At 37.1% G+C, this 27,422-nt stretch overlaps 3 protein-coding genes and 1 long non-coding RNA gene across 18 annotated transcripts in view; 1 reads left to right on the top strand and 3 right to left on the bottom strand.

The window, feature by feature from the left end:
- caska (calcium/calmodulin-dependent serine protein kinase a) overlaps window positions 1-27,422 on the top strand; it is a 163,537-nt gene that overhangs the window by 98,161 nt on the left and 37,954 nt on the right. For all 15 annotated transcript variants that reach the window (XM_082174505.1, XM_082174496.1, XM_082174504.1 and 12 more), the window contains exons 3-5: window positions 11,907-12,012; window positions 14,825-14,902; window positions 15,128-15,200. In XM_082174505.1, the coding sequence (XP_082030631.1) occupies window positions 11,907-12,012; window positions 14,825-14,902; window positions 15,128-15,200 (257 nt within the window). The remainder of the gene's footprint in view (window positions 1-11,906; window positions 12,013-14,824; window positions 14,903-15,127; window positions 15,201-27,422) is intronic.
- The window catches only part of LOC309502238, a 209,991-nt gene that overhangs the window by 148,284 nt on the left and 34,285 nt on the right, over window positions 1-27,422 (bottom strand). The window lies entirely within an intron of this gene.
- On the bottom strand, window positions 15,782-22,992 carry gpr82 (G protein-coupled receptor 82). Its single transcript, XM_082174518.1, has 2 exons — window positions 22,613-22,992; window positions 15,782-20,305 (listed from the first exon to the last, which is right to left on the bottom strand). Exon 2 carries the CDS (start codon window positions 20,273-20,275, stop codon window positions 19,169-19,171), a length of 1,107 nt encoding a protein of 368 aa, XP_082030644.1. The 5' UTR covers window positions 20,276-20,305; window positions 22,613-22,992; the 3' UTR covers window positions 15,782-19,168.
- On the bottom strand, window positions 23,110-26,369 carry LOC309502233 (cysteinyl leukotriene receptor 2). Its single transcript, XM_082174515.1, has 2 exons — window positions 25,774-26,369; window positions 23,110-24,879 (listed from the first exon to the last, which is right to left on the bottom strand). Exons 1-2 carry the CDS (start codon window positions 25,998-26,000, stop codon window positions 23,853-23,855), a joined length of 1,254 nt encoding a protein of 417 aa, XP_082030641.1. The 5' UTR covers window positions 26,001-26,369; the 3' UTR covers window positions 23,110-23,852.

The raw sequence follows: 27,422 nt of genomic DNA, 5'->3' as shown, positions 1-27,422 counted from the left end.
AATTTTAATAAAACAAACTCTTTCTTAACAGTCTAATTCTTGCAAGTTAAGATCACAAAACTAGTCTAACAAGTCTTAAACGTAATGACCAAATGAAAGCACATTAAAATGATTACATTAGTCATGAAGTTGCTTAATTTTGTATTGCCAGCTGTATATTTCATACATATTTCACATATCTCTCAACTTTTAGTCGCCATTAGTGAAAGCCACTGGAACTTTAAACTTTTGTCTCAGTATGTCACTCTCAGATTTTAATTGGTGATCACAATATATATATATATATATATTCTTTTCAATTTATATGGAAGTCCTCATCCTGAGGTGTAGGTCAGGGCAAAATATCAGCACTCTCTGCAACCTTCAGAACTCTCATCTGCTTTCAAAGAGAGTGCCATACATTTCATTCTTTATAGAGCAAGAGAGAAGGATAGAGCGGCTTCATGGTTGCCATTGAATTGAAGGTCTTTCCTGCGGTTGTAAATTGCCCGAGTGATTGTGAGAATATTTCACTCCTTTAGTTATGGTGCTGTGTGAGTGATGGTGCTCATTCTTCTGCAGGTACCATGTGTGTTTCACAGACTAATGTAATTTTGTGTGCACAGGTTGATTTGCCTGCTTATCTTCATAGAGTGATATATGTTCATTGTTTTCCCATTCTTTGCTCTATAAATGGGCCGATTGCTTGCGTTCGTCTCAGTCCTCTTTATTTACCGCGTCAGGGTGACTGATTGTTTCCATATTCTCCTCTGTGCCTCTGTGTCTCATATGTGCTATATTGCAGCAGGAGGACATTAAATGTTAATGCAGTTAAAAGAGAAGCACATTTCTCCATAACATTCAAACGGTTAATGTGCAGTATATCATTCCCTGTTGTAAGGAATACCCCCAGAATAGCTCTGACACACAATCTGTTAAAAAATACTTTGCAACAGACTTGAATGGATCTGTGCCTAATAAAAGAGGGTGAAACATTTATTTTACTACAAATGTTTTAATTGTGTTGTTAGCACAAATGTGGTACTTTACACTTACTGGATATCACAGAAAGCATTGAAGCTATTTCCGCATAACTGTGTCATGATTTTGCATCATCCCACTTCAAGTGGCTTTGTGCATGTAACATGACTGAAAAATGGTAATGCATAATAATTAGAGTACTCAAAAAGATGATGTTGTAATCATTTATTCATCCTTCTTTTGTTCCAGACCGGTATGACTTTCTCTTTTCCATAAGGAGATGTGAGGCAGAATATTTATGCTGCTCTATTCTTTACAGTGACAGTGACGAATGGAAACAGATGCTGTTGAACTCCAAAAATAATTTATTTATTCATATTTATATAGATGTATTTATTTCATTCACTTAGTACTGTATATATAATAAGTATAACCTGGTCTTTATTTTAGAAAATAGATTGTAGATTGTGTTTTCCTAATTTCTTTTAACCTTTTTTTTTTATTTGTGTAAAAAATACTGTAGTCTGTAATAGGGTTACAGAACAGAATCAAGGAGATTTTGCTCAATTATAAATATTTTCCCCAAAATTTCCCAAATTGATTTATTTTGAAATCAGTTATTTCAAACGGTTTTAGAAAATATTGAATAAAATGTTAATTTTATTGCAGTAATGTTTTGTATGTTTTATACCATCTTTAGATTAAATTGTTTAGTTTAGAGATATGTCAGCTTGATTTCAGTATAAAAAAAAACAAAAAACATCTTGATTGGCGACTAATTTATACTAAGTAGTAGGGCTGTCCCCGACTATGGATTTTCATAGTCGAATCAGAATCGTCATGTCTTGCCTATAGTCGACTAATAGTCGAATCATGTGTATGGGGGTGGGGCTGGGGGCGGGGCTTTAACGTTTCAAAGCTGCGATGTACAGAAAATCACACAAAGATATAGAAGAAAATGTATAAAAACATTTTTGATCAATAAAACTAAGAAATAACATAAATAACTCCAGAAAGGCCACACTGCAGATTTGCATTTCACATGCAAATCAAATTAAATCGGCTAAATTACCTGTGCGAGCAGGCCAGCCTACAGCACAACATCGATGCACCGAAAAAATAAACAATTAATTTACTAAATTAAATTAGAACAGAATATACCTTTCTAATAAATAAAAATACAAAACGAAATAAATCAGAATCAAGTCACAGGATGAGGAGCAAATGTGTGCAAAATGCCTAAAGTGCAGGGGAACATGTATTCAAAACACAAGCCACAAATAGTTAGATTAGATAACCCTGACAGATTAATAAATAAAATTAAAATAAAGAAATTATTAAAATAACGATAGTAGCCAGAATTTTCAACTTTGTCTTTTTAACTGCAGAAACAACAATAAATGCTAAACTGGAGTGGCAGTCTTTTTAGCAAAAAATGTTCACAGCATCCAAAAATCAAATTAGAACCGGCTGAAAAGTTTTGAAATCACTTGTACCCATACCTGATCGAGAGAACAAATCCTGAAGTCTTTTCAAATTGTGCGCGCGGATAAAATACATTCTAACGTGAAACCCAGTCTATGCGTGAAACATGTTAACGTTGGCCGGCAGAAGTGCGATCATGGTTTTCCTGATGCTAAATCCAGCCTTGGAGAATATCCTTTCTGATGGTGTACATCCACACTTTAGATTTTCTTATCCCAGAGACATTGTTAAAGATTTAAATCCTTGCCGCCAAGACGCTCCTCTGTCGGTCACGGATTGAAAGTGAAACTTAAATCTGTCACGGGGTGTTTGGATTTATTCACGCACGTTAAAAAATATTTATTAAAAGCTTTTTTCTTTGCACATTTTTATATAGGCCTACAGCATTATCATAATAGGCTGAATATTAACGCATTGACATAAAAGCTAGTTCTATGTGAAATGAGACATTGAGCGCCCTCATATAGCCAAAGTGGCATGATCCTCGTTTCATAACACCTCTGCGAAGATTCGACCGTGAGATCGGTAGTCGAATCAGGCTCCTCCTATCGAAGCATCGAATCTTCGACTATTCGGGGTCACCCCTACTAAGTAGTAGAGAATGGAGTCAAAATTATAAGGAGAAGAGCAGAGAACAGGTGAAAGTTGCAAGCCAGATCTGAATTCTTGTCATCCATATTAGCACCACGGTTCAACGCGTTAAGGCACTTGTTCTTACCACTAGACTGCAGGTTTGTCATGATGCACTTCCCGTCTTCAAAACGCACATTCTCACACACAGTGCATAGTGCAAGATAAAGCGCGCCTGAGTCCAGGGGGACAGCAGAAGGTGTGAGTGTGTTTGTGTTTATCTGTCATGAGACGGATTGTTCAGGTGCTGGACGTCTGCTGTGTTATTAGTACTGCATCTCAGTTAGCCCTCACCAGAGAAGCCATAAAATCTTCTGTACTTCACTGAGTGTCATATGCATGTGCCGCAGTGTTGCCAGATCAGAAATGTCCAAGTATCGTACCAGAAGCTCAAAATTATTGTATTTGGAAGAAAATGATCGTACATGAGTCAAACGTACCAGAATACAGATATTTATCTAGACCAACAACTTCTTTTGACATGACCTGCAAATTACTTTATTGCTAAACTATTGACTTCAGCTTGGACACAACCTAAGCGCCGCGGCAGGTATTAACTTTTTTTTCTCTTGCAAAACATACAGAGATGACAAGTTTATGATATACAATTTAAAAAAAAAGAGCGTTAACTTGTGCTTGTGGGAGTGAGTCATTCTCCACGATGATTGGCTGAGGAGACGTAACGTGAGATGAGATGGAAGACGTTCTCCTCATGGTAGATGTAGAATCCACAGCTAGATCAATGAGTAGGCCTATAGAAGCCCTATGATTACAACCAGCATTTGAAGTGTCACAAAATTCTGAAATTATCGTATATTATGGGATTTTTTTCATTATTGATCGTACATCGTACAGAGGTCAAAGTTAGCGTACAAATACGATAATTATCGTACGTCTGGCAACACTGATGTGCCGCCGAGTGTGTTGTGAGAAATTTGTCCACTTGTAGACACCAATACACGTGGGAATGTCCCAGGATAGACTCCCTTAGAGGAAGCTGAATAGAGAGAGTACAGTAGAGCAGTGGTTCTCAACTCCAGTCCTCGGGACCAGCTGCTCTGCACATTTTGTATGTCTCCCTTATAAACTGATTTGAGTGTGTCAGATAAGAGAGACATACAAAATGTGCAGAGCAGCGGGTCCCGAGGACTGGAGTTGAGAACCACTGCAGTAGAGAGTGTCGTAAACTGTGTGGAAATGTTGTGCCAAACATCCAAACCAAGCTGCCTCTTCTCCGTGAGTAAATCTCACCGTCTGATTTGAAAGATTTTCCTCCTCAAATAATTGAGTTGCATCTCAGATTGCCGTTCCATCATATTAAAGCTGCACATCGACGACTCATGAGTGTCCCAGATTTTCCCATAATTCCAAAAGCACCCCACCATTGAAACACAGGCTTCAAACGGCTGGAGCAGATGGAAGAGGTGCTGCACGACGACCTGCGACATTTACATATTTGCAACTGAATACTTTTATTTGCAACACAAAATAACTTCAGTACAATGGAAACTTTAGAACCAATTGAATTGATTAATGATTTTTTTTTTTTTTACAATGTTGTATAAGATAAGAATGTAGTATAAGAAGCCACAAGAGATTGTACCATAGTGATTTTAACAATGGGAAAATAACTTTATTGCACATCTATATGCTGAAATCAGATAAAAGAGTCAATGTTCAATAGTTTAATGTTCACTCAACCATCATACTTATGTTATATTATGTCACATTAAACATCAGCGCTTCATGTTCATCTTGCAAACAATGCTTGCTTTAATGCGCAATTTCTGAACCTAAAAGTGGTAAATCTTTCCTCTCTCACCTCCAGACATGAGGCATATAGTGGAGGTGGTGTCATAGTGATGGAGTGGTCATTAAGAGGCCAGAAGCCATGCCAAAAGACAGAACTGCCACAGCACTAGTTTAATAAACACTGCAGTCTGGAGACGAGCCACTCACAAACTATAACGAACATGAAAACTGTGGCCTTAAAAAGTATTTCGTTATTAAAGCTGCATTTAAACATGTACAGTACCTTTCAAAAATGTGAAGATTTTTTAAAATGTTTTCTAATGAAGTCTCATTTATTACAGTAAAACAGTAATATTGTGAAATATTATTTCAATTTAAAATGGCTCTTTTCTATTTTAATATATTGGGCCTAAAAAAAAAAAAGTTTGGTTCTGGTTGGTTGTCAGTTGAGGTCATGGGTCGGTAGGGAATCTTTTTTTTATTATTTTTTTAGTGGCAGCAAGGGATAGGTAGGAAATTATTATTTTTTTTTTTCTTTACTCTATTTTTTTCATAACATAGCCTACCTGTACTACATGTACTCTATCACCTTGTGTGTCCCAGCATGTTAAACACACACACACACACACATTGTTCAGCTCGTCTTTTTTGGTCTGTACAACTTTCGGCGGGGGCAAATGAGTAACGCCCGCACATATACCGTTTGCAGTGCGTATTTTTTTTCCTTATACATGTTAACAGGTTCGAGCTTTCACGCCCGTTTCACACATACTCTGTGTGTTCAGTGCGTGTGCGGTGCGTGTTGTGGTGCGTATGCGGTGCAGGAGCAGCACGCGCTGAAGTGCTTTTACATATGATGCGTTTGCAGTGCGTAACTGATCCACGGCTGTACCACAAACACATACTCACTATTTGTATTTCAAATCCATAAGTTATCAGCAAATTTTATTTAAAAAAAAGTTTTTTGTCAGCAATGCGATTCTCTTTGTACACACATAGGCCTACACTCTTTAATAGACGTATTCACGTTTAAACACAATCTAAACAAACTATTATTCAATGCATTACTTCTATATAACTATATATTAAGTTGCTCAAGCAAGTGGTAAAATATTTAACCATGCACTTATATTAAAATCGCATACATAAATAAATCTTGCATGTCACAAAGAACTTGTTTTTCCAACTCCATGAATGAGACGAGTGTTGTTCATTATGTCGCCTTGTTGAAGTAAATTGTAGTTTTCCTTGATTTACCCCGGTCTTAAAGTAAAAAGATGACTGTGAAAAATAATAGTATTTAGTTAAATGCATTTATGGCGAGATTACCGGACCGCATCTGCGTGGAGTGTGAAAGCTCGAACCTGTTAACATGGATAAGGAAAAAAAATACGCACTGCAAACGGAGTGTGTGTGAAACGGTCACACTCCACGCAGATGCAGAAAGTGTCGCCTTTGTAAGTGACGACAACGATGTGTGAACGACCGTGTAGCTGCCTCGTCTGTTACACTCTAGCCCTGTCCACACGGAGACGCGTTTCGCTGTATACGTATACATTTTTTATCGTATTGGCGTTTCGTCCACACGGATCCGGCGTTTTCGGAGACTGAAACCGCTATTTTTTGAAACCGGGTCCCAAGGTGGATAAATCTGAAAACGCCGCCCTTGCGTTTTCGTGTGTACGGCCAATCCGTACATTTTGCGAAACGATGATGTCATCACACCAAGTGTCAACTAGTCAGACACCGTTAAGTCACAGCAACTACATTTATGGTTTTTCATATTGGTCAACAAAGTTCTTGATTAAAAAAGAAAAAAGAAGCTGCTGTATTTCTTGAGCAGAAAAAAGAAACGCAGATATTTCTTGAGACGAGCTTTCCCTATCCGATATTTTTTTTCCCCGTTCAAAAAAAAAAATTCCGTAAACACGGCGTCGTCTCAAGAAATATCTGCGTACACACGAAACCACTGAAACCGACTCAAAACGATGTAGTATACATGCCAGACCAGTATGTGGCGCTGTAATTCTGCCTCAGACATACACTAAAAACGGAGAAGAAGACTTGGAGCTCACACATAAACCTTGCGCGCTGTATACAACAATAATATTAGGCACAGCAGCTTCTTTTTTCTTTTTTCTTTTTTAATCAAGAACTTTGTTGAACAATATGAAAAACCATAAATGTAGTTACTGTGACTTAACGGTGTCTGACTAGTTGACACTTGGTGTGATGACATCATCGTTTCACAAAATATACGGATTGGCCGTACACACGAAAACGCAAGGGCGGCGTTTTCAGATTTATCCACCTTGGGACCCGGTTTCAAAAAATAGCGGTTTCAGTCTCCGAAAACGCCGGATCCGTGTGGACGAAACACCAATACGATAAAAAATGTATACGTATACAACGAAACGCGTCTCCGTGTGGACGGGCCCTAAAAACTGCTGGGTTAAAAAATAACCCAACCTTAACCACACCGCTGGGTCACTATTGGACAGAACATGCGCTGGGTTGGTTTGACCCAAGTGCTGGGTTTTACCATTCAACCCATATTTCTGGGTCATTCATTCGACCCAACCAGTGGGTGAAATTAACCCTCTTGCTGGGTTAAGTCTTACTCATGTGCTGGGTTATTTCTTGTCTCATTGCCTTAATAAAATTGGTAACAAATATTTGTTATATTACGAATGTAAAATAATTATTATCTCTGTAATACAATAAACCAGAGAGGCCACTGTATATGTGATTTCAATCTTATTTTATTTTTTTTAAATTGTATACATTTCTTTAATACTTTTCGTTATTGAATTCAAATGTTAATCAATGTCAAAGGTCTGACATGTCCCCCTCGTCTCATCCCTGAGGCACAGATGTGCAGCAATTCTCCAGTCATCTCATTTTGTAAATATTCAACCATGTTTGTCCTCACCTGTTCAAGTCAAGTCATCTTTATTTATATAGCGCTTTTTACAATACAGATTGTATCAAAGCAGCTTCACAGTGATACTGTAACATGAAAATAATACAACAAAGTTTGTTTCTTGAAGAAAATTGCGTCATCGTCCACATTAAGGCAAATCAATAATATTGTTGAATATTAAATGTCCCCAACTAAGCAAGCCAAAAGCCAAGGCAACAGTGGCAAGGAACCAAAACTCCATCAGGTGACAGAATGGAGTAAAAAACCTTGGGAGAAACCAGGCTCAGTCGTTCAGTTCTCCTCTGGCCATCGAGCGAACAGTGTATGATTATGATTCAGGCAGCATTACAGGTCAGAGGTCAGATTGAATAAGAAAATTCAGAATATTTATCCAGTTCCATCTGGTTGGAAGTCGGAGTCATCACACCGGTATGGAGACGAGTTTGTTGAGGATCAGTCGTGTCGATGAGGCCTTCACAGGGTTGATGAGGCTGGCACTTCAGGGATGCGTCATGGATGGGTCCAGGCGCAGGTCCACCTTCTGATCTGGATACGGCCCGGATCCGGCTGACTTCAGTAAACTTTAGAATGAACAGAAAGACAAAAATTTGCATAGATGCCATTCTTCTTATTAAATAATGAGTACATCAGGTGTTATAGGAAAGTGTCCGGCTGACCTATGCAGCCTAATAATCATTTAACTGATTTGAATAATATGTATAATGTATAATGTTCTATATGAATGCCAGGTATGCGTTTGTCTAGATTTAAACTGACAGAGTGTGTCTGCTTCCCAGACAATCACTTAAAGTGTTGCAATAAAACTGACATGCAAGTTAAGTTTTTTTGTGGAAGTATCAATTTATTATTGAATATGCAATTAAAATATTGCAAACATTACCAAATGACCAAATGTGAAAAACAAACAAAATGTGTATTCAGTATTTGCAAACTGAATTATAGTAGGCCTAATAGTAATAAAAGAGTAATGTGGACAAATATTATCAACATTAAGGCATTAAAATAAAACATTACTTTATTAAAAGTAAAATATTACTGTAATGTTGATAGTGTCTTTAACGTTAAAACTCACAAACCCTCAAAGCTGCTCGTTAATCTCCTGACTGGCAGCGCTGATGATCGCCTCGTTTAGATGTTACACACAATAAAATACAAGATAGGGTAGGGTAGGCTATCATTTTTTTAAGTTTTAAATATTGACGATCATTCGTTCAACTAAACGGGTATAATTTTCTTCTCAAAACTGGCGCCTGTCCATTTATTTCTCATTTCCTCAGTCGCTGTATATAAAGATTGCAAGTCATACATAAAAAAAACTAGGCTATATCAAGATCTTGAAAGCCTTTTTTTTGTCAGAAACGATGGTTCGAGACATTACAGAAGACACGCAGACTGTGCTGGCCTGGAACTCAGTCACTTCTTCTGACGAGTATTTCTAAAACTACGCCAGGAGACTTTTCACTCACTAGCTAGCCTACACTAGAGACTCATTTCCCGCTGATTTTACGTGCGAGCCCTGTTGGTGAGGGATATTGCGCGTATGGATTTCATACAAAACGCTTATCTCACTTTTAAATACGCAACGTCCACAATGAATAGGCCTACGATAATTACATGATGAATTTAGAATTTAAACTGCATATTTCAAAAAGGCTGCTGATATAGCTGGTTTAATTTCAACTAAGGATTTAACGATGCGGCATTTTGTCAAAAAATTCTAACCGGCTAGCTGTGGCTATTTAATGTTTCACAGAAATAGTTACCCCTCACACTTCCATATCAAAGACTGTATGTTGAACAGTGAAATTAGCTTGCTGCTACCACCACAACTTATTAAAAATATAGGTAAACATTCATATTAACTTACCATAAAACACTGCTTGCTCCGAGTGGCGTGCTCCTCGAGTCAGAAGTGAAGAATCCAGAAAGTTCCGCAAAGAATGAAAAAAGTAACCAGTTGCTGGGTCAAAATAACCCAACCAGCGGTTTATTTGTGAATGACCCCCTTACATTTGACCCAGCATGATCAACCCAATAATGTGTTTACAGTACCCCAAACAACCCAACTTTTTGACCCAGCACAATCAACCCAACAATTTGTTTACAGAAACAACCCAGCATTTTTTTGAGTGTAGCATTGCTGGAGGACAACAGGCATCTTGCATCGCAAGAGTGCTATACAAAAATGGTGCTGTACAAAAATGTAATTATAGTTTGCCTCAAAGTTTTTTTATTTGTGTATTTATTTCATTTGTATTATTTCTTCCCCAAGCTCATAAAATAAATTTGGGTCGCACATAAATTGACTGGGTCGGTCGGAAACCGGAACCAAACAACATTTTTTTTTTAGGCCTTGTCAAATGTCATTTATTTCTGTAACGCAAAGCTGAATTTCAGCAGCCATTACTCCAGTCTTCAGTCACATGATCCTTCAGAAATCATTCTAATATGCTGATTTGCTGCTCAAGACACATTTTTTATTATTGGCGATGTTGAAAACGGTTGATTCTGCTTTACAGTTTTGCAGTGTTACTTGGGTGATGTCACCCAAGGTCTAGATTTGCACACCAGCAACACGCCAACCTCACACATCATAAAGTCTGTTGTGTTCTCCGGTCTGTGTACTTTTGCTGCACTGTAATCTGCAATGATATACAGTAAGAGGTATTTCCCCACTCCTGAAGGCTGCGGTTGCCAACTGGGTCACAGCTGATGAAACAGATCAGGAAAGGCGGGAGGACTTTCCTCTATTTAGGAAGTTTGAAAGAACGCAGAGGAATTTCAGGAAAGAGCGAGGAGCTTGCATGCACATATTGTGATGCATATTGTTATTCTGACTCATGGCTTTGTGGTTAGCAGTAGTAGGTGTTCGATAGCTGAGATGCTCATTTCCTGTGCTATATCTGCTCTGTCTCTATCAAACAAATTACAGTTTTGTTTTGTGTTGGTTGAGCCGGAGAACATTGATGCTTTAGCTTTTAAATTATTATTAAAGAATATGTGTAAAGAATATTCCATGTGACATTTTACATCCTGACTTGTCATCGAAAGTTCAAACAATCTGATATTTGAAGAGATATATTAACCTTGACATGAATGTCTTTAGGGGTCCTCTCTATGATGTAATTTCATGTATAAAGTTCTGTGCATTGGTTGCACAGCATTACTTTGAGATGGCAGACATTATTTTTATTTTATAATACATTTTAACAAAGAAAAAAAAAATTTATTATAAAAAGTTTATTGGTATTCTTTTTTTTTTTCTTTTTTTTTTTTTATCCATTAATGATATCAGAACAGTTGTAACACCCAAACATTTTTTACTTAAAAATATATACAAAAAATAAAAACATTTGTCATAGGAGAGATGTAATTCAAGTCTTTGTATGTATGAATTGCACAATATTTTTAAACACATAAATAGATCTGAACAAAAACTGAGCGTTGTGTCATTGACCCCTCTATTGTATGATTTTTGAAAAGTTTTATCCATGGTAGTTCCTTAGTCAAAAGTGTATGTTTATGTGAATCACACTATACAGCATGTTCCATTAATGGCACCAGAAAGTGGAAATTAAGAAGTGGAACTGTGACTGTTGAGCACTACAGTATAAAAGCACCTTTAAAGTTATTTTGTCATGGAAGATCCATGCAAAGGTTCACACATGCAAAATACTTTTATCATGCATTGCTTTTCTCATCCAGGCTTGAAAGGATTCACACAGCACAAGTGTTTTGTAAAACAACAGTTCTTAGTTTTCTTTTTGCTGTTATTGTTGAATTCCAACAGTTTTAATTACATATGAGAAGAGCAGCGGTGTGTGTGGAGATGACTATGCAGTTCTTTCACCACAGATGTCTAATTGTGCACTCGTGCATTTTTTTTGCTAAATGTGCTAACTATTTTTATAAGTGAAAGATGTAGATGAGATCAGAATATGGTGCTGAGCTTGACTTTTTGTATTAAATTGGGATATTACAGATAATAAACATGGAAACAAGGTCATTCATTATGCTTACATTTAGCATAGTTACCAAACCTTTGAATAAAAGTGTATTTTAATGTTGCTAAAAATAATAAATTGGTTTGTACCGGAAATTTGGAACTGAAATTCGCCTCTTTGTCTTCCTGTAGATCTGAAGAGGGAAGCGAGCATCTGTCACATGCTGAAACATCCTCACATAGTGGAGCTTCTGGAGACCTACAGCTCTGATGGCATGCTCTACATGGTGTTTGAGTTGTAAGTCCTTCATTCTGAGCAAATCTGCACTTGTTTTATTATTCCATTAATTCTTTGTTCACACAAACTCTGAAATGCAATCAAACATTTTTCATTTAAATGTTGGATTTATAGCATTGGGAAATATTACATTGACAAGCTTAACACACTCATGCACACAAGAAATCCGAATGCAATGCCGTTTTTTTGTTTTGTTTATTGTAACACATGTGAGTCCAACACATCCGTCTGGATTAGTGTGTGAAAGTAGCAGTGTTTTGAGGGTTATCTAGAAGCATATTGTGGTGAGGTTTGGTCAGTGAACTCTAAAAAGCATCTCAAAACAAGACATGAACATCCTGTTTTCTGTCCAGAGGAGCCTGTGTCTGTTGCTCTCTCAGCAGTTTTGTGGACTAGGGTGAGCTTTTTAATTCCTCAAATGCTAAATGCTCATATGCTTATCTGAAGTGCCAAGCTTTTCTCAAAGAACTTTCATGAAGTGTGAGTTCTTATCTGGAGAAGCGCAGCTGCCTCTCAAGGGATTTTCTTTAAAGGCCTTAGAGACCCGAGCCGACACAAAAGCAGGAGCTTCCAGAGCTCTGCTGCCCCCTGGAAACAACACCATCACGGTCTTATTGTTAAAGCATTGGGAAAATATTTCAATCAGAAATGTGTTCATATCTGAAATTGGCCACAATTGACTCTTACAGTTCAATTTGTCCTACTACCAACATGCCGCTCTGGTTTTGCCTTTAGATTCAAAAATCACACTTAAGACATGTTTTGCAATAAATGTGTCTTCCCACACTGAAAGTTGCGAAAGTTTTTTAAATCAAACTTGATATTTAATGTATAGATCTATGGTGGGATTTGGGGCAAATTACATTTCAGTGTAGGCGGGGTTTTAACACCATTGGCTTTTCACCAGTGTTACTAACGCTTTTAGTCTAGAGAGAATGAGGTGTGCAACATTAAAATACTGAACGGTACTGGAAAACATCTCACACACAAACCAATCTAGTTTAAATAAAGTGATAATTTATTACAATGAGAAACGAGATGAAAAGGACACCTCAAAATAATTGTTTACATAAATGTACAATTTATACAAACCAAAGAAAAGGTTCACAAAAGAAAGAGGTAAAGAGAAAAGAACTAGACCGTGCCAAATCAAAGAAAGAAGTAAAACCAAAACCAATCTTACTAGATAAACAAAACAATGTAGCCTGACGTCGTCATACTCAGATTCTAGTCAGAATGTGAGTCTGATACTGCTCCATTGAGCTTTGATTATGGGGCGTGTTTCAACCGAACCAGGAAGGAAAATGCCTCTGCACTCAATTGGATAGACCTATAACCAATCAGAGCATCGGAGTAAGTGACGTATGTTTTTCATTCATGTTTCCGATCAACAAATGTCTTGATCGTGGTTCTCTGTTCCTCTTTTAAAATCAATGCGCTGTCGATATCTTCTATAACAGACGCGATGGCGGAATCTACACATAATGTTTTATAAACAAAGTTCGAGAGGAGCACGTTCAAATAATCAATCCAATCAACTTGTCATCAAACAATGACCGTCTGGTCTACACTATCAGCATGAGAGGAACCATATATTTATTCACTTTGTCAACTCACCTAACATTCCTTGACAGTTTTCAGCATCCCTCCACTCACTCTCGGCCTGTTTTTCTACAGCCTGGAATACGGGGGGAGCACTTTGGGTTCGGGCCGAATACCGAGCCCGGAGCCTCTCCTCAAACAGCACGCCAAATATGCATTTATTCTATCTGACTTATTTGTAAGTGTGAACTCGTGAAATAACAATTCTCCAGCGGCAGTCATCTGTGTTGTAAACGAATTCAACCCAAGCGCTCATTGGTGACGTGGATGATTACGTTACGTTGCTCATCTGTCCATCATCGTATAAAGCCCGCCCTGACAATTTGATTGGTCCGAACAATTTTTGTTCGGGCATAATAGCTCCTCAACGGAACGAGTCCAGACCGAACTTCCCGACCTAAAAATTTTGTGGGCGGGGCTAAGTTCGGCTGGCATCCAGGCTAAAAACAATGTATAGTCTGACTAAATTAACATTCATCAAAGACAAAAACAAAAGATCTTCAGTGTCAAAGACACCCTAAATAAACTACTCTTGCTAACAAAAACAAAAAATACAAAGAGTGGCACGTGTCGCTAAACTAGTGTTCTATACACAATTGATAACTCAGTGTAGCACATGTATATCACGTGATATCTCAGCTGTTCTTTTCTCTTCCCGTTTAATAACAGGTCAAACAACCAGAACAGAAAAACTGTGAAATACTCACAGAGAAAAGACAGCCCAAATGAGCCTCTATTACGTTGTTGTTATTATTATTATTATTAGCCTCTTTAAGTTCTCAAAGAACACGTTTCTCAAAACACTAAAATGGTACAGGGCAAACATGCATCACAAAACGATCAAGTGAAAGTAAGTGTGCTCTAGCGTGCAAATCATCTCCCGCTTCCCACACAGGTGCGCTCTTTATAGGCACATGGCGCGCCCTCATTGGTGAAGCCGCGTTGTATCATCACCAAGCATTTCGATGATTGACAGATGGATGAACCAATCAGGTAGCCGCATCGTCCTGTTAAGAGTGAAAGTAAAGAGAGAAAGGGAAGGGAAAAAAACAACTCCAAACAAATAATAACATAGGACGTAACAACTAGTATCTTAAAGATTTGTATTTATTTCCTTTAAAGTTAAATCACAAATGGACCTTAGAACTGATAGTGCCAGTGTTTGACTTTATATTGCTGATATATAGTTTCTTTTCTTGTTCTCTTTCAGTATGGATGGAGCCGATCTCTGCTTTGAGATTGTGAAGAGAGCAGATGCTGGTTTTGTTTACAGTGAGGCAGTAGCCAGGTAAACAGCTCTAAGGACAGTTTCATCCATTTCCTGTTCCTGTGCTCACCTTAAAATTGTAGACTGAGATCTCTGTGTTAAAAAAACCTAGTTCCCCCCAAAAAGAAAAGTCTGTCATTATTTACTCACCATCATATAGTTTCAAACCTAGTTCCCACTTTCTTTCCATTCAGATTAAAATGGGTTTCTCTCTTTCCCACCCTACTCTCTTCTCTATTCCTTTAGTCACTACATGAGACAGATCCTAGAGGCGTTACGGTATTGCCATGACAACAACATCATTCACCGGGATGTGAAGGTAAGCTCAGTGGTGTCTTAGTGCTTCAGATTACTAGTAAACCCCTTTTTTACACACTGACGTCTTTGCGATTTTCACACTTTTGTAGCCTCCCCCCTGTGAATTTAAAGATGTGTCATTTAAAATCCTAAAATTACACATTGCCGTAAACTGCTTCTAAAGGGATGTTCTCTTTTCTCATAAGCAGCCTGCAGCTGTCAATAGGAGGGAATTAAACGTGAAACTAATAGAGGGTGATGACTATCTTTTGGGGATATTTAATTTAATTTTATCAATCAATAAATTCCTCTTGAAACAAACTTTGTTGTATTATTTTAATTGAATACTGTGAAGCTGCTTTGATACAATCTGTATTGTGAAAAGCGCTATACAAATAAACTTGACTTGACTTGACTTGACTTAAGATCCAAATGCAGCGCAGTCACAACTCACAGCCTATAAATGAAAATATGAAGATCCAACTATGCTCACAGATTCTTAGGAAAAAAGCTTCAGATGTGCTTCTGTTACTGAAAGCTGATATAAAAGTCAGTAATTTGATTGATATTGAAGTAATTTGATTGATATTGAAGAAATATGCATGTTTTTTAACAACTTTATTCTCAATATTTGAACTCGCCAGACATGAAAAAGGCAAATAAATATAGAAACCTCAAACCTAAAACCTAAGAATTGTGACATAACATTAGAAGGTTAAACATGAAAATAAAATACCTTGAAATACATTCATTTTACTGCTCAGAATATGTTTTCCAACATAAATAATAATATTGGGTATTGATCAGACTTAATAATCACTGGTTTAATTAAACTGTGTTAAGAATAAATGCAAAGACAAACTTTAATAAACTTTAGACAGAGTATAGTATACGTATTGGCTTTATATATGTGATTTGATCAAATCAGACCTTCAGAATGTGATGCCTCAGGTAGAAACCTACCATATCTAGCTGCTGGGCAATGAGATCTTATTAGAACAGATATTATCTTGATGACTGAGGTCAGTGTGTCATCATTTACGTCAAATCCTTGATTGGTTTTTACTTAATCTACAATGATGTAACACTACAGAAGCCAGAATCTTCACACCTCATCTGGAAATTTCTATTCTTAGCAGAGCACTTGGTCACATTCAGCTTAGTTTGAATAAGAGGAACTTAACTGCAGTTTAGAGTGCCAAAAAACCAATCTCTGCTGAGAATTTGCTGACTTGTGAACACTGCAAAGTTTTCAGGGGTTTTCTTAATAATCTTGATTATACATTAACATTGCTCTTTATGAATTGCTCTGTATGTTTAGCAGATGTACCATTGATATGGTGCTACACCAAGCAAATGGTTTCCTTTTAACTTCCTGAGTTTTTAGATAAAGTTTGCCTAAGATTTGCCCTTTAATTTGATGGACTATATTCAGAAAAATGGTTAATGGAGCCAGCTATCTTGCTGAGATTAGATTGACAGCACAAAAGCAAAATAGGCAACTATAATCTTGCTCTTTTATAGGAGTAATGATGCAGACTTTGAAGCTCCTGAGAGACTTTAATATTTACTGTCTATAATGTAATGGTTTTTAATGCTGCTTCTATCAGAAATATAAATGGATACTTAGTCCATCATGCATCATTACCTATGACGGTCATATGAGTGTGCTGCAAAAATGTAAAGGCACTGTTTGCAAGCACACATTATCTGTTTGCACAACTAATGGGAAGCTTATAACACCAACCACAATAACCTGCATGCAAATGGAAACAAGAAAGTAGGTATATGTAATGTAACAAATAAAAAAACAAAGTTGTCAAGATCTATAACAACATGTTTGAAAAACAACCTGAAATGTGAGTACAGTCATTAAAAGTTAATGTGGCATGCTGTAAATGTGCAAGAAATCACATTAAAGGGATAGTGCACGCTAGCCTGGTTAAAACCAGACCATTCTCAGTAGTAACTGAGTTATGGTCTGGCAAAGCTCCATAGACAAATCATTTCCAAAGGGGCGTCACCAACGGACGTCGCTCAAATGCCTCTCAGCGCAATTGGATAGACCTAAAACTCCAAAAACCAATCAGAGCGATCGTCATGTTTAAAGCCATATGTTGCGTCCCAATTCGCCTAAGTTACACTACGCCATAAAAGTATTCTCTTTTTGTGAAGAAAATGTATTTACTTTTGAATGTGTAGCAAAAAAGTAGGCAACTTTTGGACATACTACTTCATCATCTTTATCGGACGGATCTGTCGCGTGCATCCTGTCACGTAAACTGCCCTTTCAATCATCTTGTCACAGTTAAAATCCTCTATTAAATCTAATTTAATTTCCTACCGTTTCGGAGAGAAATGTAGTAGCATGTTCATCTGCCAGTGGGTCTTTCATGGAGACTGTCCTCATGTGTTTGCAATTTGAATATAATAATGCTGCATTTAAAAGTTGGTGCGCTTCACCAACGGAGTGGACGTCGCTCAAATGCCTCTGGGCACAATTGGATAGGCTATACCTAAAACCAATCAGAGCGATCGTCATCGTGTAAAGCCCGCCTCAACGTTTCTGATTGGTGCCGCGATTTCCACGGCATGGAAATGGCCTTGAATGAGCTCTTTGCCAGACTTACTTGCAGAGCAAATCTAAATTTGCCGGAAGTTGTCTGGGTTTTCCCAGACAAAATTCTTCTGCTGTCATTTACTCACCCCGATGTCTTTCCAAACTTGTTTGACTTACTTTCTTTAAGTTGTGATGAAACAGAAGTAGCAACAGATCTTTTCTCCTGTGTTGTGATGTAAATCTAAGTGAAACAGTGAGGAAAAAAATGTAGGGAGGGCACTTTGTTCAATGCATTGCTTTCACTTCTTTTGGATTAGCCCAACCCACTGGAGAAGAGAGACAGATTGAAGAAAGTAGGCTACTAGAAGGTTTGCTGAATATTATTTATTTAATTGTGAGAGAGTTTAATACATAGTCAGTCCTCTTCTATCATATCAACAAAGACATCGGCAGTGTGGCAGCATTTTTTTTAAATAGAAAACGGGAAAAAAGTCGAATGCAAATTTGCGCTGTGCCCACTGTTTGTATTCGTTTTGAGCCTATATGCTTTATTTTTCAGTTATGCACTTTATTTTGTTTCTGCTCTTGGTCTGGTTTGTTTAATAAGTATTCTTTTTTTTATTAAAGTGGACGAGCCATTTGTGTTTAAGAGTAAAAGCTTTAAGTTAATAGTCTATTCGTGTCTCAGCCGCGAATTGTTTTTTATGTTTATTTATAATTCATTTAGGCGATCAACAAGGCTACCCGAGTACTGCGCATAGTGCGCAGATAATTAATTTAAAGGTTTTTTTTCCCTAACGTCATTTTTAGTCGATTTTTAGTCGGAAATTTCAGGACTTTAGTCGACCAAGATTTTCTTTGGTTGATTACAGCCCTACATATGTCACCAGGGCATGGACAAAAAAAAAACAGACATTTAAAAAAAATATCTTCTTTTGTCTACCACAGAAGGAAAAAAGTAATTCAGATTTAGAATGACTTTAAGGTAAGTAAATGATGATAGCATTTTTCTTTTTTTTTGGCTGAACTATCTCTTTATAGCTACACAAGATACTCAAACAATTCAAAGTGGTGTGGCAACGGAAGCATCAGATGAATTCTTGTCTGATTTGTAGTTGCTTTTCAAAATTATTTTATAGGAACTTTATCTTGAAATATTACTTGTTTGCATTGGGTTACACAGTGTGCCTGCCCACATATCCTCTATTATAAAGCATTTCTCAGCACTGTGTAATTCCATACAAGAGTTTTCACAGCTTCAGGTCAATACTGAAGAACAATGGACATGCAGAAGTAATCCAGTTGAAGAGATGCCCATTCACTTTCGCTTTCTTATTGGTGTGTGCGGCCAAACATCGTTCAGCTGTTAGGGAACATCGCTCACAATGAGACTCCTTTGTGTCAGTGTACAGTATCCTCTCAAGTAATGTCTAAAGACACCCAGTTGTTGCCTGAGATAACTGTCCCCCATTAGACTTTGATGACTGACTGTCGTTTGCGTTAGCGCTTAATCTCATCAGGCTAAGCGCATGGTTACGAAATGTCTTGTCCAGCAGGAAGTACATGATGGGGTCTGTGCTACATCGCATAGTCGCTATACAGAGGAGGAAGCTTTTTACCTCCACGTACATGGACAGTGGATGGCAAGCATCTGTTTTGGGTGATGTAGTCCAAGACTGCTCATTGACAATATTAACGAAGATGGCCTTATAGATGTGATACGGCAGGAGACAGACCACCAGCACAACCTTAATGACAACGATATTCCGAAACACTCTTGCATAGACTCGCTGACTGTCAGAGATGATCGCGCTTTTCTTGGACCTCCAGATGTGCCTGATCACTGCCATGTATGCGCTTAAGACCAACAGGAAGAAGACGAAGAACAATGAAACAGCCACTAGCGCGAAGACGTGAGATCCTTCCTCTCCAACCTCCACTGTAACACTGTAACACACTTCATCTTCGTCACCGTTCTTCATGCTTCTAGCCCTGATCGAGTACAGCACCACAAAGGATGTGACTGCTATGGCCACAATAGCCCAGGTGATTAGGCACAGTGCATTGGCCAGTTTTGCTTGCCGTTTTCGACAAAAGAAGGCTCCGGGTAGAACTTTGAGCCACCGGCTTGGGCGGTCTGCATGCGAATGCTGAATTAGTGAGGCAAAGCGACTGAGCGCCACCCAGCTCAGTATCATCACACCAATGCAGATGTTGATATGGATCACTGGAGTAAGACCATTTATTGCCATTTGGCACATAGTATTGTGTTGGTCCCATGTGGTCCCAAGCGAGTAGTATGCAGCCTGGAATGGCATCGTGAGGCAGAGCAACAAGTTTGAGATCCCTAGATTTATCAGGTAGATATGGGTGGACGTTTTGATGGAAATCTTGTGCATGAACACCCAAAGAGAAATAGCATTCCCAGGCAGGCCAGTGAGAGACATGATGGTGTAGATAATGGGCAGAGCTACACTTGTAGCGGTTGTTTGGCACAGGTTGGAAATGTTGTGTTCAGCATGTGAACTGTTTGCCATTGAGCTCTTGCAAAAAGAGATTCCCAACAGCTGAGGAAGAAAATAATTAAATAGTTATATCATTGCAAAAAATTCAATAGTTTAACTATTTATACTTGTGAGTAAAAATTATGACACTAATGATAAACCTGTGCTTCCTATATTCTGTATTTATAGAAGCATCATTAAATGTCACTTGCATTCCTGTAAATATTCTACCCAATTGCAGAAGCTGATAAACCACTTTCATAGTATGTCAGCCTTTTTCGTCACCCTAACACAGTGGTTCTCAAAGTGTGGGAAAAATTATTAAATTAAATATGTTTGTCTCAATATTTGAGCTGTTAAGTTATTATGATTAAAATCTCATTGCTTTTGCTTTACAATTTTGGTAAAACTAAGGCTAGGGCTAGGCAATAAAATGATAACGATAATTATTGCAATATAATTTTCCTCGATATAATGAGAATTTAAACTAGTTTAAAGCCAGATAAAACTGCGCTGATACAGTCAGAAAGCTTTTCAATCATCAAATCACCATCATTTACCATGGATTTACAATAGTGACATTAACTGCACCATGGTATTGTGGCAGAAATGTTTTAATATTTATATTAAATTATTAATGTAGACATTTATTAAAGTTGTAATGAAATGTAATTACAGTATTTTTGTGATTGTTATAGCATGCATTTGTAATAAATGTATTTATTTAGGCTACTGCGTTTCATACAAATACCATAGAAACCATATAGTTAGATTTTACTATAGTAGTGATGTGCTATATGTGTGGTTTTAACTGGTTATCATGATCTAAATCAGGGGTTCTCAAACTTTTTGAGTGTGTGGACCACTATTTGTAATCAAGAATTTTCGCGGACCACCTCATAATACACATAATAAAATATGTCTACACACAGTCCTACCTGAATTAATCTGCACCTCTAAATAGGCTTACTAGCACTAAAACTATAACTGGTCATCACATCACAGGCTTGTTAAAGGAAAGTTTACTGCACACAACGGCTGCCACATATTTAATTTATTTATTTAGGCTACTCAAGCGCCCAGGGCATAATCAGGTTCATTTGAACAACAGGCTTATTTCCATAGCAATGTAGTATGAAATCTATACAGTAATAAGAACACTGGAATATAGTCAACATTTCAAAACCTTTGGCGATTTTAGGGGATTATTATTATTAATCTTCAGAGTTTTACAAGTCCTCAAAAAGTTTGTCCACTTAACAGCACATCTGCAAAACATTTCAGAAACGTGAGATCAAGAAACTAACTGGAAATTAAATAATAACAGGCCTTATTCATTCCATTTATAAACATTTCGTTTCATATAAACTGCCTATGCCTAACTGTGCGTTCACACACCGGACGCGAATAGCGCGTCAAATTCAAAAAGGGATCATATGTCAAATTCGCGCCTACCGCGTCTAGTGATACGCTTGACCACTTTATCAATTCGCGCGTCAAGAGCTAAATTGACGCGCGTAAATACAAAAGTTTGAAGCGAAATTTCGTCCGTTGTGAACGCACCATTAAAGGCTATGCGTGTGATGTGATAATGAGAACATATTTGCCTCTGCCCTTTTCTCTTCAGAGAACCTGTTGCTATCCACCGAACCAATGTTGTGGTTCTAACGGCACTGAACTTGAATGTCACGGCCGAACACCACTAGGCTATTTTAGTAATCACACAATAACTTGACAATTTAATTAAAATGTTATATCAATATAGGCCTGCATATTCTTTTTACTTTTCTTTTTTTATGGGAATTTCCTGGTAAAATGAAGGTAAAAAAAATATTATTTTATATTTTATTTAGCCTTTCCACGGACCACCTGCAGTACCCTCACGGACCACTAGTGGTCCGCGGACCACAGTTTGAGAATGGCTGATCTAAATGAATGCTACTATAGAAGACCAATGGTTAATTTTAATAAAACTTAGTCAGAATATTACAATTTTACCATGTCTAAATTAGGTTGTTACAATTTTTACAGGTGTTACTGTTTTTGTTAATAAACAAATTTCTGCATCCTAACTTAAGCTACTACTACTGTCAAATGTGCATTTCTAAGAGATAAAACATATAATATTATTAATATTGCAGCCTGCAAATTGTGCTGAAGATACATGTCATCAAAGTCAGGCAACACATTCATTAATTGAAACAACATCACTTGTTTGAACATACAGACACTAAGAAATATTTTTTTTCATTTAGATATTTATTTTGTTAAGGAAAAATTATTAAGGGAAAAATAATTTATACAAATAATTTGTAAAACATTTTACAGGTAAGAATAGAATACATACTGTAAGCAATATAACACACTTACCCCTCTATATATGCAGTCACTGATGTGTGTAATAGGCGTCTGTGGACTGCTTTGTTTGGACCACCTCTCTAGACTCGCTGTCTAAAGGAAGTAACAGTCTGAGCACGAATGATGTATACTCAGTTCTCTTTTGCAAGGTTCCTCTCAAAGAGACACTTGCCTTTGATAGTAGAAATTCAGCTTTAGTCTATAAAAGGTGCTTTTTGTTATTTAATAATTGCTTTACTAAATGCTCATAAACTCCAATTCTTATAGAATTGTTAATTTGCATAACATGCAGGAATACAAGACATTTTGGTATCATCTGAACTTTTTCTCAACTCTAGTTGATATGTAGGTTTTTAACAGTCATATACTGGAACTGCTGTGGTAGCGGTTTTAGCTACCGAAACTGGCCTTCTTACTAAAATACCTGTCAAGGATTTTTAATGGTCCCCTCACGACCCCTTGGGGTTGATTAGACACATTGCAGTTGAAGGACTATTCAAAACAAGTGCTAAAATCACTTTGATACTTATATTTATTTATTTTATGGATGCATTTTGACCATACAAAATGTATATTGTGTGCCTACAATATTTAGTGCTAAAAATGGTTAAATACAAAAGCATATGCAAGCTATTAAAAAGGTAATTGTGCCTTTTTATCTCACAATTCTGACTTTTTTCAGACATCTCGCAATTGCAAGTTAAGTCAGAATTGCGTGATATAAAGTCACAATTGCAAGCTATAAATTCAGAATTGCGAGATATAAACTCGCAATTGTGAGTTATAAAGTCAGAACTACGTGATATAAAGTCACAATTGTGTGTTATAAAGTCAGAATTGTAAGATATAAATTCTGATATAAGATAAGTTTAAGATATATTAGTCTTTTTTTTCTCAGAATTGGACTTTATTTCTCGCAATTGTGTTTATATCTCGCAGTTCTGACTTTATAACACGCAGAATATTAACACAATTTCAGCCTTACTGAATTAATAGTTTAGTTGCCATTGATACCAAGAAGGTTGCTCCACCATAGCCAACAAGGACTGTTTTAGTATGTATACTGTGAAAAAAGCATGAGGAGGTACCACTGTACCATGTAAATTGGCTGCAAGTTTTGCTTCTGTCCATTAGTAATGGTTGTCATAACACAGCTCCCTGAGGTTAGCATGTTTCACAGTTTTCCGAATGCGTCACACAGGAAATACAAAGTTGCAAACCAAATTCTTCACAACTGTGTTGGTTGGTGGCTTCATTCAGTTTCATTTTTCTTTGGTTCATGGCTTAATTCAGTTCCATTTTTCTGCGGTTCTTCAATGTTTTCGGTCACATGTATAGTATATATCTGAGGTGTGTCCATGCTCTTGGAGGCTTCAGGTTTGGGTTTGACCCTGGTGTTGCGATTTGCCCGACAGCAGCGCAAACGAAACACCAGCTGGAGGATGGGATGCAGACAACAGCTAAGAGCTGCAATGAAGATGGTGCTTGTTTTTATCCTGTACTTTGCCTGACAGTTTTCATTATCTGATGTTAATAAGATGATCCTTTGCACATGGTAGGGTAGGAAGCATAGGACAAACATTATGACTGAGGCCAGGATCTTTCTGCGAACCTTTAGAGTTCCTCCGGGTCCAAATCTAGCTCCCCTCACCTTCTGCAGATGGAAGACCAGCAGGCTATAGCTGACCAACATCAAGCACAAAATGAAGAAGAATGCTGAAACACCAACGCAGTGGATAGTTTTGAATTGATTAGGATAGAGGATGTAACTGTTGACAACTTGGTCAAAGCAGGTCCCGTTGATTTGTAGACTCAGTTTAAGTCCCATGCTAGTGCCGACGACTGTGGTGATAACCGACCAGGTAGAAAAGCAGAGGATCCAACTAGACCCAGTACGTTTAAAGATCCGAAAGAAAGTGTAGCCTGGTTTTACCACCGTGGCATAGCGATTGATGCTGGTCCACAAAAGGAAGCTCATGTTGCAATAGAGGTTAATGTAGAAGCAAGAAAAATTTATCAGCTCTACTGCATTGCAGGCTGGAGTTCCAGATAGCCAATTGATGTTCTCTTTGTAGTAGGCTATCCTGAAGAAAAAACTGCAGCAAATCAGCAGGTCTGACACAATTATATTCAAAGTGAAGATGGCAGTGGGTGTCCTCTCTGATCTCCAAAGATCCACCAAGACTATTCCATTAGTTGGAAGGCCCAGGACAGCCAAAAAGAGATAGAGCCAAGGCAAGATGGTTTCATTGCTTTCTTCAGGATGTATTCTGCATGTGCTAAAGAAATAAAGAGAGGAAGAAAATGAAAACGGGGAACTCACAACTTCTTATCTCTGGATGGAAATGAGCAACCCGGCTCAGTTATCCTTTTACTCAACATGTCAGACTGTGTGTGTGTGTGTATATATACATAAAAAAATCGTATTGATTCCAAACTTTTGATCGGTATTATATTAAATATATACAGTACATGGGGATAATCTAAGGCTAGCTGTGCATTAAATGATTTTAGTAAAGAACCACCCGATGCAAAGTGCATTAAAATCGTTGAATGCACAGCTAGCTATGAATTATCCCACTTATACCACTGACAACTTAAAGCTGTTATTGAAATTTGCAGTGCAATATTTGATAGGAAGGGACAAAATGACAGTTATTTTCATCAGTTACCGATAATTTAGTACCAAATATAAACTATATATATATATATACACACACACACACACACACACACACACACACACAAACTAAGAATGTCTAGTATATATACGTATTTTTCCATGTATACATTCATAGTCTCTTCATCACAAAACCCAGCGGTGATTTGTTAAAAACTAATTGAGAGACTATGCACTCAATCAACTAATGCGCTTTCAACTCCTAAATATTTTTCCATTGGCTCCCTAATACTAGAGTCTTGCACTAAAATAATCTTGTTGCCAGTTGGTTAAAAGGATTGAAAAAAAAGCTTAGTTCTAAGAAAAGGTCTAAAAGCCCTTTTTTGCTTGTTTGATACTCCATTGTCAATGCAAGAAAATTCAGGCATTTCAAATTTGACCAACTAACCAACCCAAAACAGACATACGCTGAAGAAATAAAAATAGATTATTATTGTTCAGACTGGAGTTTTAACCTCTCCATTGAGTTATGATGCAAATCATTATACAGTACCTTTGATTGTTGTGTGAATCATTGACTCCTGAGGGATAGATTGCTATGCCACCTTGCACAGACATGATGCTTATCTCTTCGCATTTCGTTGTCTGATACTCATGTTCGTAATGTTTTACTCGTAGAATCTTGTGCAAGTGTAAGCTGTTTGTGGGTGTGCTCTTCAAATGTGCTTCACATAAAGGAACTCTAGCTTCTCTTCTGACCACATCCTGGAAGCAGATCATTTGTGGCACAGTTTGCACCTAAAGTCAGGTTTTTTTCCTATTCATCTGTGATATAATAGCATCATTTTAACCATATAATTAATATTCATAAATAAATGTAATAAGGCCATGTGACAAACTATCAATCTTTTTGTGCAAGCATTTAATTATTTTTCTGTTCACAGGGCATATAACCCCTTTGCAGTGACATATAAGACACCTTTTTGTGAAGTCCTTCCCTCCCTTCCTTATTGTGCTTTTCTCGGTGTTTTAACACTAGGGGGCACCCAAAGATCTGTGTTACTCTTTCTGCATGTTAAACCCCTGGTGCATTTCTCATGATATGGTCTAATATAAAGCATATGACATTGTATCAGTTTAATTTCATATATATATATATATATATATATATATATATATATATATATATATATATATATATATATATACAGTATATATATATATATATATATATTCAGTGTTGGTCAGAATTAATGGCACCCCTGGTAAATATGATCAAAAATGGATGTACAAAAATAAATCTGCATTGTTTATCCTTTTGATCCTTCATTAAAAAAATTCTAGAGCCCACTGCTTAGACACATCTTAAAAGTCTTGAAATTATAAAACATAACATAACACCATTAAATTAAATAATCTAAATAATTTAATTATATGCTTATTTTATTTGTTATACTAATATTGAAGCAGTGCAAACACAATTACAATCATGGATTAAATGGATTAATATTACCTAACACTTTACAATAAGGTTCAGTTTGTAAACCTTAATTGATGCATTAGGTATCATTAACTAAAATTATTACACGGCTCTGTGGAATACTTGATTCTGATTGGTCAATCGCGCCATCCAGCGGTATGTTATTCCTCAATAACAACCGCTGAAAACTAATAACACAGGCTCATCCGGGTTACGGAAGTCAGCAGCGCTATACACTTGCTAGGATAAACATTTCTTCATGGAAATTTTGCGTTTGGTGAGCTAATAAAATATAAAAATTCAGTAAAATCAATATTTTATGCAGTTATTTAATTATGTCTTCCAGTATCGTGGACTCGCTCTCGTTTCATACAAACGCAGCTGCTGCCATTTTGCGACTATTGTTTTGTACACTGTTGGATAAGATAAAACAAACAGGTACAATTTTAAAACGGTTTTATCTTACATCAATTTCTCTTATCCCCATAATTATATATGTGGCGAAGTCCTGTGTAATAAGTGGTATGACTGCAACGTATCCCTTAATTGTCCGTCTAGTTTGACCTTGCCGCGCTAGCAACTGCTCTCTCCGCGGAAGCTTTGCGTTTAAAGACCTTATAAAATATTTCGACTCAGATCAATAATTTGTGTCTAATTATTTACTTATGTGGCAAGTAGCCGTGTAATAAGCAGGATAATGTACATCCAGCTGATTATCTCAG

Source organism: Leuciscus leuciscus (genome assembly GCF_965113295.1).
Source record: "Leuciscus leuciscus genome assembly, chromosome: 7".
NCBI classification, from domain to species: Eukaryota; Metazoa; Chordata; class Actinopteri; order Cypriniformes; family Leuciscidae; genus Leuciscus; species Leuciscus leuciscus.
Note: the sequence above shows the minus strand (reverse complement) of the source record. Positions and strands in the feature narration are given on the sequence as shown.

Coding starts and splice junctions, on each gene's coding strand:
- gpr82 (XM_082174518.1), bottom strand. CDS start 20,275: ATGGCAAACAGTTCACATGCTGAACACAACATTTCCAACCTGTGCCAA.
- LOC309502233 (XM_082174515.1), bottom strand. CDS start 26,000: ATGATCTGCTTCCAGGATGTGGTCAGAAGAGAAGCTAGAGTTCCTTTA. Junction 24,880..25,773: donor GATTCACACAACAATCAAAG/GTACTGTATAAT, acceptor TTATTTCTTTAG/CACATGCAGAATACATCCTG.